The sequence below is a fragment of the Megalobrama amblycephala genome, linkage group LG18, assembly GCF_018812025.1.
Source record: "Megalobrama amblycephala isolate DHTTF-2021 linkage group LG18, ASM1881202v1, whole genome shotgun sequence".
NCBI classification, from domain to species: Eukaryota; Metazoa; Chordata; class Actinopteri; order Cypriniformes; family Xenocyprididae; genus Megalobrama; species Megalobrama amblycephala.
In genome coordinates this window covers 3,685,080-3,701,338 of record NC_063061.1, presented here as the reverse complement: position 1 = coordinate 3,701,338, position 16,259 = coordinate 3,685,080, and the positions used below count along the sequence as shown (strand labels likewise).

Sequence of the window (16,259 nt, the reverse complement as noted above, 5' to 3'; positions counted from 1 at the left end):
GTGATTTTACACTGCTTTTGTACGCTGTATGAAAGAGGCCTAATTTCTAGTGATAGTAATTTGTCTGTCCACAATGAATGTGCAAATGCTACACGCAGCACAATAACAGTCCATATTTGATGTTTAATATAAACCATTGCAAGTGTAAATGCCCCTTTAAATGTGAGAGACAACTTTTAACGCTGTGGCTAGCTGTTAAATCATAAGCACAAAATTGCACTGGATTTTCACTGAGTGACTGAGTTATAATCATAATGCCATTAATTTCAATCTCTGACTTTACAATCTAATCAAATGATAATATATTGATCTCCCTTGTGAGGAAGTGCACTTTAGCATACTTTTTTAAAAAAGCGTACTTATTACAGAAGTACAGTACTGTGCAAAAGTCTTAGGCATGTCAGTATTTTCACCCCCCAAAAAAGGTTTTAAGCCAGTTATTTATATCTTTTGCTGTAGTGTGTCAGTAGGAAATATCCGTTCACATTTCCAAACATTCATTTTTGCCATTAATTGTAATAATCCAGTGAGATTTTTGAATGCACAAGGAGTCTGACAACAGCCGGTGCTCCACACGGAGATCTGATCTCACCATCATCAAATCCATCTGTGATTACATGAAGAAACAGATGAAACTGAGACAAACTAAATCCAGGAGAACTGTGGCCGTGTCTCTAAGACGCTTGAAGAAACCTGCCTGCAAAGATACAGTACTGTGAAGAGTTTTAGGCACTTGTGGAAAAATGCTGTAAAATGAGGATGCTTTCAAAAATACTGCCATAAATTTTATTTATCAATTAACTTCTTTTATCTAAATCAAATCAGTATTTGTGTTTAAAACAGCTTTTGTCCAGGTACACTTGGGCATCATTTTTCAGGTAGTTTCTTCAAACATCTTGGAGACACGGCCACAGTTCTCCTGGATTTAGTTTGTCTCAGTTTCATCTGTTTCTTCATGTAATCACAGATGGATTTGATGATGGTGAGATCAGATCTCCGTGTGGAGCACCGGCTGTTGTCAGACTCCTTGTGTATTCAAAAATCTCACTGGATTATTACAATTAATGACAAAATGAATGTTTGGAAATGTAAACTGATATTTCCTACTGACACACTACAGCAAAAGATATAAATAACTGGTTTAAAACCTTTTTTGGGGGATGAAAATACTGACGTGCCTAAGACTTTTGCACAGTACTGTATATACTTTAAAATAATATATTTAAGTGTTAACTTAAAGTTATGTCTGTGGACAATTAATTGCATATTATTTACATTTAAATGAAAATGTATTATAGTTTTAATTGATATTAAATGTAGATAGTTGAACATAAGAGTGCATTTATGACCAACTTAAGTACATCCTTAAGTACATCCATATGTAATTTCATAATTACTTCTATTGTCACTTGTATGTAATGTATTTAAATATATTTGGAATTACACAAAATGCATTTTAAAGTGTACTTAAAGCTGCAGTCCGATAGTTTTGTCTTTTTGTCGCCATCTCTGTTTGAAACCTGCAATTGCAGTTATTTGCGGAATTATTATCTTTGCGTGGGTTGAGCAAAAAAATTCTACGTCTTGGAAGTATGACCAAAATAAGAATTATTAATATTGTTATAATTTGTTCTCAAATTGTTAATGTTAACAACATCAGCATTGCGTGACTATATTTAGTGTGTATTAGTGTTCCTGTAGATTTCAATTTCAGTCTAATCTCTAACGTTAATTTGTCATACCATACAATCCGCCATCCAAATGATAAGTTTAATTATTGCAGCTGCTGTGAGAAAAGGCTATAAATAATCCGCCTGACATGCGATATAGCCTACTAGCTGAGACTCGTTCTTTATGTAAACAGACGTGACGTAATGACGCAAAGACAACCGGCAACATGTTCAAATTTCCCGCGAATACCCACCAGTACCACATTATTACAAGCTTACCGTTGTGCATCGGGCAAAGGCAAGGTGTTTTGAACACTGGCAGGTTATGTACTTGCTGGATCATTTTTAACCAAAAAAAGTTACGGACTGCAGCTTTAAGTGTGTTAAGAAACAGAGAAACATGAAAGTACACTTAAGTGGCCTTTTAAATTGCCTGCAAGTACAGTGTTTTTTAAATATACTTTTAAGATTTAAAGTACTCTACAAGTATGCATTGATTAAGCACACTTTTTCACAAGGGCTCTCTGTCTGGCTACCATACAAGTTGCTTTTACCACCAAAGGCCTTGTCTATATATCTCCCAAGTTTTGTAGATATAGATATAGGCTTATATGAAATAAAGAGGAAATGGCCGATTATAGAATCTAATGTATCAATGTGTGGTGCCTGCACAGCACAGCTAGAATGCCACCTGAATCTCCAGGTCCTTCCTGGTAAAAATGGCAGTGAGTTTGTGCTTTAGATGAGTTGTGCTCATGTGTTACACATAACAGCTCAACTTTAACTTCCACAATGGGCTCTTTTCCTATTCTGTTACTGTAGCTTCATATGATACTTATTTATTACATAAATATTGACATATAATTACCATTCATATGGATTCCAAACACTTTTATTATAATTTAGCTGTCTTGAGTGGTCAAAGAGTAATCTTTTACAGATTACAAGGGTAATTCATATAAAATACATTTTAATATCATGTTATTTACAAGTGATTTGCAAAGCTATTATTTTACAGTATGGACAGTGTTTGGAATAGAGCAGGAAAACAATAAAATAATGATTTTAATGTATCCTGTAAGTACCCAGATAATAAATCATATATATTCTATTATACATGCTATTCTCTCTCCCCTTTAATTTCATATTTCTGGTGAATAGACTTCATGATATGGGAATGAGATGCTGGAGGCTACATTTTGATTAGCACTCAATAAATCTTAATTTATATTCTAATTCAAAAGGCTACTTTGAGAAAAGAAAGTTCTAAATCAATTTCATCACTTGCATCTGGAGTGTATCACACTTCACAAAGTGAGGTTACAAAGATATTTGCTATATCTTCTGAGCATATATATATATATTAATGATAGATGCTCAGTACACAGAATTGAATGCTAATCAAAAGGTCTTATGCATTATATCTGTGATGAGAATGTACCTCTCTTTTTAACATCCAGTCACATTTTTTTGACAATTAATTGTATAAGATTAAAAATATGTGTAGGTAAACTTAGGTTTAGGCTGTTCATCATAGGCAGTTAAGGTATAATATAAAGGAAATTAGCAGAGAAAGAAAGAAAGGAAAATAACTTTTTGTAAGAGGCAGATCATTTTTTCCATCTTCCATACTTATCAGTTGTAATTTAACCTTGGCATCAGTTGTTTGAAAATAAATGTATGGTATTATTATAAATTTGTAGCTATTACTCTATACCCCTTACATTGAAGTCTGTCTACTATAGTTTGAAAATAAATATAATTCAATAGCAGCAAGTTATGATGCTTATATTGGTTTTTAAATCCTTGCAAAATGATTGTTAAATTAAACTTAACTTTAAATAGAATTAAATATAAATTAAAGATATATACTGTATATCTAAGCTGCTTGGTATTGGTGTGTCTAAAAACATGATGTTTATAAAGGATTGTATTCATTATTAACCATTACGTACACCAATACGTTTACACTGAATTATCATCAGATATACATAGGTCTCATTATGTCTAATAGTCCTTCCGGAACATATAATCAAAGCCATCAAATTCACTCAGTATTGTTATTGATGGAATGAATACAGCAGCATAAAGATTGCACAACCCTAAACTATGTTTGTGTTGTTCAGTGTGTGATTGCTTTCAGAATATATCCCTAATGTTGTATTTCCTTTCCTGTTAAACGGTTTTCCCAAACATTCAGTATTTAACCTGTGACCTCAAGAGTAAGCCATCATCCACTCCCATTTGGAATATCATGTTTAAATCAATATGTTTCAGGCAGCAGTTTCAAAGCCTTTATGTGATGCTATTGAGTTTCCACCCACAACCCTTTTATGTCATGACTGTATGTGGAGGGGTCTTCACAGCCACTGATTGCAGCTTTGCTGAGGTACGAAAATGGAACGTGGAGAATCTGAAAAAGGGAAAACACATTTGGCTCCATAGTCTTCTGTGCTTCTCAGAGTTTTGAAATGGAAACCCGCTCACACGTCCGCCAAGGCAGTGGCTATTCTTAGAAAGGGCACAGTTGGGACCACATGCATTATTTATGAGGTGGATACACATTCATCTTTCAACCTCTGGGCCACCTCAACTCAATCGCTGTGGCACTAACATACCGAGGTCAAAAATTCAGTTGTAACAAACATACAATTACACACAAATTTGTGTAGCTCTGCAAGGGAGACCGAAACCAATGAGACGAGTAGCTGTGTGTCTTTCGAAAACACTTGCGTCTCTCTGGAACTCTACAAAAATGCAGGTGTTTACAAGTAAACAATTAGCATTCAAGCAGATGAAGTGGTCGCTCGGGTTATCGACCGGCATTGACAAGAAAGTCAGAGGCAGTAGTAGTGTGGTGTGTACTAGCAATAGTAGTTGTAGTAGTGAACACGTACATTGTTGTAGCTTGCGCTCAAGGTTTGAAAACGGTTGCCACCGTTCCTCAAAGACGGTATTTGCGCAGGAGGTCGGCCTGCCACATGTACTTGCGCTCGGGAAAGTGCTCAGGAATCTTGATCTTGCGGAAGTCCTGGATGCACTTCTCTAGTTCCTCTTCCACAGTCAACTTTTCTTTCGCTGGCCGCTTCTTGCAGGTGCTGGTGTCCCGGGAACTCGCGGTCAGCGTCCGGAGTAGGTCGCTCTTGCGGCGATGCTCGGACTGCTGCTGCTGCAGGAGATGCTGAACGGGGCCTTTCTTGGGAGGCCTGTCCAATGTTTGCACGTGTGTCTGCCGGCTGACCGGGCCACGGATGACGGTGCCTTGCGGGGAGCTGGCCTCGGAGTGGCTCTCCGAGCTGGAGGTGGAGAGCTCGTTGAATGAGGTTCCACTCTCACCTTCGCCTTCACCTTTGTGACCCTTGCAGCAGCAGTCGCAAGGTGGAGATGACCAGCGAGATGGGCCACCTGGAAAAGAGAAGAGAAGAGTTCAGCGAGGCCTGAAGGCATTTGTTTTCAGGGTGGCGTAGACTATGAGTGTGTTTACATGCACATTCTTAAGCCGATTATGCTTAATACGGGGTCAACGCATTAACCTGTTTTCCTTTATCAGAGTAAGGTCATAAACGGCTTAAGCATCAACCGATTGACACAACTAGATTTTTGCCTAGTACTCTGATTTTGCCCTGCATGTAAACACCTAAAGCAGAAAGTATACTTTGTTTTATTACGCGTACGCTCGAGTATGTGCACAGTCAAACGGACAGCCTTGCAAAGTATACTTCACTTGACTCATATGCGTACACGGGCGTTCGATGGATTGCGCATTGCGACAAATTGCAATACCTCTATGAGTTACAACCCATATAAACATCTTTGTATACTTTCATGCTAGAGTTATACAAATGAGGGTACTTTCTAACCTCTTCCACACAAGTTTCTCGTCTGTGTAGGCCTCCAATTGTTGCTGTAGCTTGCACACATTCTGGGGCGTGTTTCCCGAAGCGAACTATGGTTGCAAGTTCCGTCGTTACCAATAGAGTTCAATGGGACTTACGACCATGGTTCACCAACGATGCTTTCGGAAAACGCACCCCAGGTCTGTTCTGTTTATGCAGTTTTTCTTTGACTATCTTGTGAATTGATGCCCCCAGGGCACAACTGCCACCTTGTGGATAAAATAATTACTGCAAAAAAAAAATAAATGCGCATGTGCGACCTGCGCATACAAAGTATGCGTGGTTACCAAAATCTGGCGGTACACGTTCAGTACGCACAAACTATTCTGATGACGAAATTTGTAGGGCTTGCCCCCTAATAGTCGATGAGAAGAGGCTTATTCGACCAAAATTGTCTTAGTCGCTTAATCGCAGGAAAAAAAAAAGTCCACAGGAAGTGGCAAAATCATGCAGTCTGTGATCGTTATGTGGTCTATGTGGTAATTACAGTACATCGGGCAGGACAATGCTCGCCGATTATTCATCAACATCAAATATGGCTTATCATATAAACGTAAGTAGTAGTAACTTTACTTGGCCGCTCGCTTTAACGTTAACCTAGAAACATGTGGGCTATTCAAGTGTTTGTACGGAGTGTGAAATCTGAATAGTAGCACGCTTACTGCATGACAGCTAACATGGAAGGCGCCGGTGCGATCACTTGCACTTGAAATACGCCATCATTTTTGGTATTACAGATAAGAGTAATACATCTTTTGAATCTGTGAAGAGTCTACTTTTGTGTGCACTCACAATAACAAAACGCATTTTGTGTAAAATAATGAAAGCAAACGGTGCGATTTCTGTCCGTCTCTCTCTGTGAACTTGAGTGCGCCAAAAAAAGTAACCAAAACTCCTCCATGTAAATTTTCCTCACAGACATAAAAAATATATCCATAGAAAGCAAAATGTCTACTTTCAAATGAACAAATTTAAATGGAAAACAAACATTCCCAGGTTATGTAATCCATATGAAATGTGCATATAGGCGCTTCCACTACTGCCGAGATGACGAGTCAGCTTCATCACTGTAGCCGAAAATACAGAAAACACTAATTTATCAATTAATTATTAATATGTTAAAGCAGTCTCCTTGCTGTTTTTCCCGATGCATTCATAATCATTAGTTCTGCCGGTGCGCTGTGGCAAGCTTTATGTGTGTGTTTGAGCATTAAAGGTGCATTATTATTAATTATATGGTTTATTAATAAATGTGTGATTAGTCGAATGATCGCTTAAAATGAAAGACTACTAGTCGACCAGAAAAATATTTAGTCAAGGGCAGCCTAGAAATTTGTGTCATGTGCACTGTACACTGTCCCTCGTGTACGTGTAAAAAGTGAAGTATACTTTGGTCTTTAACCTATATTCTATCTACTTATTGAAGTGTGCATATCTAGTCATGGCTATGTCAAGTCAAATCAAGTTAAGCCACCTTTATTTACTGTATATATCACTTTATACAAGACAGTTAAAGACTGTTTTAAAGCAGCTTCACAGTACAGGATGGGCATTATTTCAGATATGTATATTTAAAATACAAAATATTACTTTATATTTTGTATTTTAAAGCCTTTGAAAAAAATCGAATGTATTTTGAATTTAAATACATTCAGGTTTAGTATTTTTGTATTTTCAAAATCCATAAAACACTTTGTGCCTCTCAACCTCTTCATTAGGCTGCTGATTTCCTGTACCAACCAGTTCAGGTCCCCAAACCCAACCTTTCATGCACATGAGCTGCAGAAGTACGACTCCATCTAGCATTGGGTGAGCAAATTTTCTGCATTAATTTGGAATAAGATAAGGTCAGGATGTCATGGTCGATTCTGCTTGTTGATTAATGTTAAATTGGAACATCATTCAAATTTGCCTTCAGTTAACATGAAGAAATAAAAGAGCACTGGCAAGGTGAAGAACAGAGTTAGCCAGTCAGTCTTGATAGTTAATCGTTTGTTGGTTTTATCAGCTAGCTAGTCAAATGTGTTTAAGCATTATTGCTTGCTAGGGCTGGGTGATATGAGGATATATATTGTGGCGATGATATAACGTGTGAATTGATTTAACTTTTTCTATATCGTTTATATTTTGCCATATGCAAATGTTTTCGTGTAGCTTTTAGTGGGCATGACACATTAGAGGAACATGGATGAATGAGTAATAAAGAGCTGGATGTGCTTGATGTGCTTTACTTGTCAGCAAGGGGTTGAACCTAAAACGAAAATAAACGCTGGATCTAATCGCAAGCAGTTTCTTTAATGAAAATAAACTCAACTAAACACTTCTTGGATACTCGGGATACAAAAACCCGGCAAACAGAAAAAACACTTATTAAAGATGAGATCAGACAATGAACAGAACAAACTCACAAATAACATATTTCAAATCAGCAACAAAATCTGATATGAACTGTCCCATAAATGTTGTTTCTTATGCTCAAATAGCACTTAAAAATCTTATTTTTCAGGCTAGACGAGTCAATGCAGTCTTAAGCGCCAGTCTTAAGTTTCTATGGGAACAAGTTTCTATGGGAAGCTCCTAATGTCGGCTGCAGTAACGCAATGACTTTAGCAATCAGCAATTGGCTCTTTTACTTAGAAGACGGGATGTATTATGCCATATTGCGCATTGCAGTTTCTCCCATTCGAAACTAATAGGAGTGAACTGTCTTTCTATATCTATTGTCTTTGAACCAACTCAAATTCCAACTGAAGCAAAACAATAAACAGACCAGATGTGACACTTGTCTTTAATAATTGCCATTAATAATCTGGTATTGAGAATAGTTTAAATTTCACTGGTATCTAAAATTTCAGTATTATAACAACCTTATTTCCAGGAAAATACTATACTACATACTATATAATGATATATATATATATATATATATATTGCTTACTATGAAAATTACTCATATTGTGATATAAGAATTTGATCATATCGCCCAGCCCTACTCCTTGCTAGATGGCAGGAAAAGTTCCCACAGTGTTCACCACAAGTAATAGGCTAATAGTTATACTTCACTAAATGGCCAATTTCACATGTATTTTGTGTATTTTCAAAGCACAAAAGACTGCATTTGTACAGTACCCAGTATTCCTGAGCATTCAGCTACAGAATCGTGTCAGCTCCAGTGCAGAGCTGCTCAATATCAGCAGCAGGTGGATGTGATACATCTGCACACACAGTGAGGCCAAGACCTATGGACAATGGCCTGGTGTCAAGAAGGGCTGCAAAGAAGCCACTTCTCTCCAAGAAAAACATTACGGACAGACTGAAATTCTGCAGGAAGTACAAGGATTGGACAGCAGAAGACTGTGAAAAGTTATTTTCTCTGGCGAAGTCCCCTTCTGACTTTTTGGGACATCTGGAAAATCAATTGTCCGGAGAAGAAAAGGTGAACCCTACCAGGAGTCCTGTGTCGGGCCAACAGTGAAGCATCCTGAGACCATCCATGTGTGGGGTTGCTTTTCACTCAATTCTGCCTAAAAACACTGCCATGAATAAAAAATGGTATCAAAACATCCTGCAAGAGCAACTTCTCCCTACAAACCAGGAGCAATTTGGTGATGATCCATGCATTTTCCAGCAAGATCAAGCACCATGTCACAAGGCAAGAGTGATAATGAAGTGGCTCTGAGATCATTACATTGAAATTTTGGATCCGTGGCCAGGCAACTCCCCGGATCTTAATCCCATAGAGAACCTGTGGTCAATCCTCAAAATCGGGTGGACAAGCAGAATCCCACAAACTGTGAACAATTCCAAGCACTAATAAGGCAAGAATGAATCACCATCAGTCAGAATTTGGCTCAGAAGCTGATATCCAGCATGCCAGAGCAAATTGCAGAGTGTATGAAGAAAAAGGTTCAACACTGTAAATACTGACTTTGCATATTGAATGTTTTGGCCAATTAAAGCCTTTAAAACTTAATGAAATGCTTATCATCGTTTTCCACGATACCATAGAAACGTGAAAAATACTGAAGCAGAAAACTTTGTGAAACACTTATGTCACTGCTAGTACTTGTCCACAGCTGTATTAAACAGGAAAATAAGAGAATTGATCAAATATAAGATGAATTTAATTTCTGTTGTAAAGCAGCTCTAAAAAAATAGTGCCATTATTTAGCTCAAGTCAGTTCAGAGTTTGTTCAGTATAGATCAATAACTGTGTAAAGTTCATCAATGAATGAGTTCAATGTACAAAACAATCGTCCTGGCAACACAAGTAGTCATTTTCAATACAGTCGCTAAGTGGACGCAAGATGGCGCCAGTGAGTCACGGTTTGTTATACAGCAGTTTTTTATACAGCTTCGTTGTTATTGACGACAGTCATTATCAGAAAATATCAAACCTCGGAATGTTTAAGTAAATAGAAAACTGTACGCATGCTGATTGCGATACGTTAAAATTTGAACTTTTAGTAATAAATGGATTAACATCTCTTTCTATCTCTCTCTTATGGACATATTAATGAAGAGAAAAGCTGCATATACTACGAAAATATTGATAAAACGTAGTAGTAGGTTTAAAGGCTAGATTTTTGCTAGCTGTGTGAGTTAATGTGACTAACTTTTGTGGATGCGATTTCTCATAAAATTTGATGTTGTCGTTCCGGTGTCTTTAATTGTTTTCCCGCATTCTGTGCATCTAGCCAATCTGACATGTTAATAAACGAAAGAACATAAGGCACAGTGGCTCCCGTCATGTTTCGTGGGACTCTTATGACATTTCAGAGTATACACAGACATAATCAAATTCTATGACAAGAGTCCGATCCACTACGACACGTAGGGAAATATATGTGACGCAGATATTATAAAACCATTCAAACACAACACAAATTCGTTATTTATTATATGAGTAGTTAAGGGTAAAAGACTTGAGTTGTTTTTAAAATATTCACAAGTCTTTTGTGTCGAGTCAAGTCTGAAGTCTATTAAAAAGCGTCTCGAGTGCGGGTGTGTCTCATACGTCCTGAAAAGTGAAGCTTCGGGCTCTTTGATCGCCCCCTAGAGGCTGGATGCAGTACAGGTCATAAACCCCGCCCTCTCAATGCAGACGAATGAGACTTAAGTTAAAACATAAAAATAAATTATGCTTCAAAAAAAACTTTCCGAAAGATGGTTTTGGTCTTTTAAGGTAGTTGTTATCACGCTGATATATATTCAATTGTTCGTTTTTGTGATCAGTTTGATTTTAGCTAGCAATTTAGTGCTATAGAAACGGGGCGTGTCATCGTGATTCACAGTTGATTGACAGCTTCTCTGAGGACTGTCGGGGCTTCGAGAGGAGAAGAAGATATATAAATAACTATTAATTTTCAATTTCTGTGTTATTTCACACCGACAAAATGAGCTGTTCAGCAGTAAACTGTACTAACTGACCTACAGGAACTGACGGATATCTAAGCTTTTCTCGGTAACGTTTAATTTGGGCTTTATAAGCTAATTAATAAACGTTATTAGTTAAGATAACACGCATAACATTAGCCATGACAGGAAAAAAAGCAGGTGATCGTTATCTGGCAGTTACTAATTATTTTTATGGGTAGAAAATAATAATTAGCTGGATAAAACTAATGATAGCCTACTCTAATTAATTCTAGAGCACTGTCTACAGCAATCGATCTCCTGTAACGTTAGTTTAACCCTTTATTTAAAATGGCAGGACCGTTTCTGCATTTTAGAGTTGTTTCTAGTGGCATATCTACAGTTTATCTACTGAATTTGCTGTTTCAAAAATATTATTGCTCTAGAAACAGAATAGCTTATTATTTTATAGGTAGAATTTTAAATTGTGTATAATTTATATAGCCTTTTTAAAATATATATCAATGATGACACAGTCGTCTGGGCGGAAGTTTGATATCACGACTCCACCTCCGGGCTCCACTGATGATTCTTTCTGCGCATGCCCAGGCTCCAAACTTTTTTTTTTTTTTTGACGTTTTTGCGTAACGTGTTAGCGCCCATCGGCATCCGTTTTGGCTTCAGTTCAATACAATGGAAGGAAGCGGCGTCGCGTCGTCCATCTTTTTTTTTACAGTCTACGCTCGAGTGCGACTCGAGTCTGAGTCACTAACTCGAGTGCCCATCTCTGCGTTATTCAGCTTGAGTCAGTTTAATGTTGTTTCAGTTCAGTTCAATAACAGTGTCAGTGTTGCAAAATGTGTCAATTTTTAATCAAATTCGTTTCAGCTATGTGACAGAAAAGTGTTATTACTGCAGACTTAGGTGCATCCAGCCACAGTGAGTGTTTCGTGGTAGGGGAAAAGAAAATATATCACAAACTCCGACTCTTTCTTGACCCAGGAAATTAAAAAATGTGTTTTCATCTTGTGCAGCCTAAGTAGAAGTGCTACAGTCAAAATACTGCATCCGTTACTGCATGAGAGGAGAGATTCCTGCTGACATTTTGGAATACTATAGAGTTTTTAATGCTTTATTTAATATAACAACCTGCATAACAAATGGGATACTTTCGTTTTGATGTCACCACTGGGAAATAACCTGATTCTTGTAAACTTGGTTTACTTGCATTGCAAGGTTATTGGTTCGCATGTTGACCGGGACAAGCAGATTTTTGAGAGTTATCATCGTATTGGTGTGCATGTAAACTTGCTCAATGTTTATGGAATACTAGAGTCTGCATGCTGTGCCGTATATATAGTACTACTGGGCACTGTTTTTAAGAAATAGTGTAAGATAGCATTCTGTAAGCAACAATAAATGTTGGCAGAAGCAGGAAGGGAGCCACAGTTTTGAGCTCAGCAACAATATGACAATGTTGCTGTCGATGTGCCAGCCCGTCCAATTATATTCAATTATATGAATATAATTAAATTCCTAGATTCTATTATAGACCTATTAAATACCCATTATCAAATTCATTTCCACTTTTTTGAATATTTTCTTCAGTTTTATTTAAAATAAATCCCTATTTGGGATGATATGAGATATAGGGCGAAGAATGGGTTCAAACTTGGGCGGGTCGTGTCAAAAGCTAAATCCTCCATCCTTTCTCTGCAAGCCACTGCTCCTGTTACCAGATTTTTTTGTAATTTTGTTGTCAACCATCAATGGCAGGCAGAGTTAGTATAAATACCCTTTGCCAACAAGATGGGCTATTTGCAGTTTCCAACTGTGGTATGCTGCATTGATTGTCGTCACATTAGCTCATCATATTGGGTGCGAGAAGAATTCAGTTATTCTGGAAATAGTGTTACTGTATGTCTGAAAACCCAAGTGGTGAAGGCTTTGATCATTTTGGCATTTGTGCAACAAGGCTTACTCCAAAAAAAACATACTATGTCAACTACAAAGCATTACAATCAGGAGTGCGAGACAGACAACGTTCAGTGTTATTCACCTAACAGAATGAAGCCAATTATACAGGCTGTGTTTTCTAAGGCCTGTCACTGATGAACTATGTCTGTTATTCTCCACCACACTGATCTGTGCTATTTCACAACACTGATCCATGTCAGATTTTTAATTATGCAACCTCAATCCATTTGCATTTAATTATGCAAATGAAAGTTGGGGTGTCAAAAATGATTCACGGCGAGAGTGGCGGCACTTGATCAAACCCATTAGCTGCCTATATGAGTGTTTATGCACAAAGTCAGGGCCACATAGTTATAATTAACTATAATATAAAAGGTAATTGTGCAGTTGTGTCCACATTTAGCAATCTAGATTTGGCGAGCATAGAGCCTCGGTTGTAAAATGATCATTTTCCAATGTGAAACACAATAGTGTGGCACAGAAATATCCTACACTAAGTATCCTAGACTACTAGGTTTTGAATAATTAATATTTTTAATCTTTTTGAATCAAGTCTCCTATGCACACAAAGGCTTTATTTATTTGATAAAAAAGTAAAAACAGTAATATTGTGAATTATTAAAATAACTGCTTTCTATTTGAATATATTTTTTAAAAAATGTCATTTATTCCTGTGATGTTAAAGCTGAATTTTCAGCAGCCATTTTTTAAAGGGAAATTAATACTTTTGTAAAAAGTAATGTTACAAAAGATTTTCTTTCACAGTTTCCACAAAAATATTAACAGCAAAAACTGTTTTCAACATTTATAATTATAAGAACCGTTATTAAAGGTGCCCTCGAATGAAACATTGAATTTATCTTGGCATTGTTAAATAACAAGAGTTCAGTACATGGAAATGACATACAGTGAGTCTCAAACTCCATTGTTTCCTCCTTTTTATATAAATCTCATTTGTTTAAAAGACCTCCGAAGAACAGGCAAATCTCAACATAACACCGACTGTTACGTAACAGTCGGGGTGTACGCCCCCAATATATGCATATGCCAGCCCACGTTTCCAACATTATAAAAGGCATTAGACAAGGGCAGCCAGTATTAACGTCTGGATCTGTGCACAACCAAATCATCACACTAGGTAAGCAAGCAAGAACAATAGCGAAAAATGGCAGATGGAGCAATAATAACTGACATGATCCATGATAACATGATATTTTTAGTGATATTTGTAAACTGTCTTTCTAAATGTTTCGTTAGCATGTTGCTAATGTACTGTTAAATGTGGTTAAAGTTACCATCGGTTATTACTGTATTCACGGAGACAAGAGAGCCGTCGTTATTTTCATTTTTAAACACTTGCAGTCTGTATAATGCATAAACACAACTTCATTCTTTATGAATCTCTCCAACAGAGTAGCATTAGCCGTTAGCCACGGAGCACTATCAAACTCATTCAAAATCAGAAGTAAACAATATAACAGTATACAATACTCACATAATCCGACGCATGACGAACACTTTGTAAAGATCCATTTTGAGGGTTATATTAGCTGTGTAAACTTTGTTAAGGCACTGTTCAAGGCAAGCGCGAAGCTCTGTGGGCGTGGACCACGGGATTTAAAGGGGCCGCAGCATAAAATCGGCGCGTTTATAATGATGCCCCAAAATAGGCAGTTAAAAAAATTAATTTAAAAAAATCTATGGGGTATTTTGATCTGAAACTTCACAGACACATTCAGGGGACACCTTAGACTTATATTACATCTTTTAAAAACATAATCTAGGGCACCTTTAATAATTGAGCTCCAAATCAGCATATTAGTATGATTTCTGAAGGATCATGTGACACTGAAGACTAAAGAAATGGATGCTGAAAATTCAGCTTTGCCAACACAGAAATGTTAAAATATATTAATACATATACAAATACATACAGCCTTGATGAGCATACAGGGAAAAACATTAAAAAAATCTTTTGACCAGTAGTATATCCAACAAAGTCCAATAAGGCTGTCTGTTAAACAAATAAATTTTTTTAAGATTAAGATTAAACCTATTTATGTCATCGTTAGATATTATTAACAGTTCAACACACCCGTTGCACCTTCAACTGTAATTTTTATCATAGCGTCACAAAATTTCAGCTATAAATACATTAAATTTTTATTTATAGTCTATTAAGGTTTAACATTGTTCACAAGGTGCATAATCATGCAAAAGCTGCAAATCCCAGAAAAATGTTGCTGCAGTGAAACTATTTGGTAGCGCTATTGATCCTACACCAGCAATGGAGACCTTGTATTGCCAAACACTGCAATAAAACAGATGTGCTGTGTTGCAAAAACAGACGTCAAGCCTCTAGGGATCCACCACAAGCAAATGTAATGAGGTATAAATATGATTTTAAAATTAAAACTCTGACTCCTTTTAGCAATAACATCAGAGGGAGACAATATGCCAATAAATATCCATAGTGCTCAAAACATGACCTATCTTTATTGGGACAGTAAGAGGCCCAACAAAAATGACAGGAAGTTGCGTTTCTCATTATGTGGCAGAGTCTGCTCTGGAATTCATTTGTGTCACTCAGTATAAAAGGGACCTTTGATCGATGAGTCGAGGCCTTGATAATTGGTGTTTTGAAAAATGGCCCGGCTTGGCAAAACAGCTAAATCAGCCGGTGGCCAATTTTCTTGTACAAACGGAATTAACAGGATGCGGCAAAGTAGTGTTGACAAATGCCAAGCATTTAAAAGCGCCTCAGTGAATAATATAGTCGGTCATGGGTAAATGTTGGATAAGTGCATTAATGTATATATTAATACTGAATACATTTTTTGCCCTTCTTTAAAGTTGTTGCATGCTTTGTGTTTGTGTGTGTGTATTAGTGGGGCTAAACTCTCCATCACTAAGCCTTAAAAGGTTAGAATTATCCACCTCTATAGTTTTCGTCATTCTATGGAACAAAAAAGGAGAATGGCTTAAGAATCCTTGGAATATAATCATATCTTGACCACTTTTATAGTGCTTTCATGTTTTGTTTTTTAGGCTCCTTTTTGGAGCCTAATAGACAGGGTCACTTTGAACTTTTGTTCTACAAAAAGTGTTTGAAGATTCTTCTAAAATTCTCCTTTTGAGTTCCATGGAAGAAAGAAAGTCATACAGCTTTGGAATGATATGGGCATGAGTAATAATTATTTTAAATTTTAGGTTGTTTTCCTTTAAGACAATTAACAGACAATGCATCATCAAATAACAGACAATGCATCAATGCATGTTGGTTTACTGTAGGCTTTCCCATTAGCGATTTCTTTAGGAATGTTAGTAACGAGAATCCATGATAGCTGGATAGCTTCTCTTA

General features: G+C 36.9%; 1 protein-coding gene across 1 annotated transcript in view; it reads right to left on the bottom strand.

The window, feature by feature from the left end:
* Nucleotides 1–1,767: 1,767 nt before the first annotated feature.
* kctd16b (potassium channel tetramerization domain containing 16b) overlaps nucleotides 1,768–16,259 on the bottom strand; it is a 114,979-nt gene continuing 100,487 nt past the window's right edge. Inside the window, exon 2 of the mRNA XM_048166303.1 lies at nucleotides 1,768–5,075. Within this exon, the coding sequence (XP_048022260.1) occupies nucleotides 4,615–5,075 (461 nt within the window). The 3' untranslated portion in view covers nucleotides 1,768–4,614. The remainder of the gene's footprint in view (nucleotides 5,076–16,259) is intronic.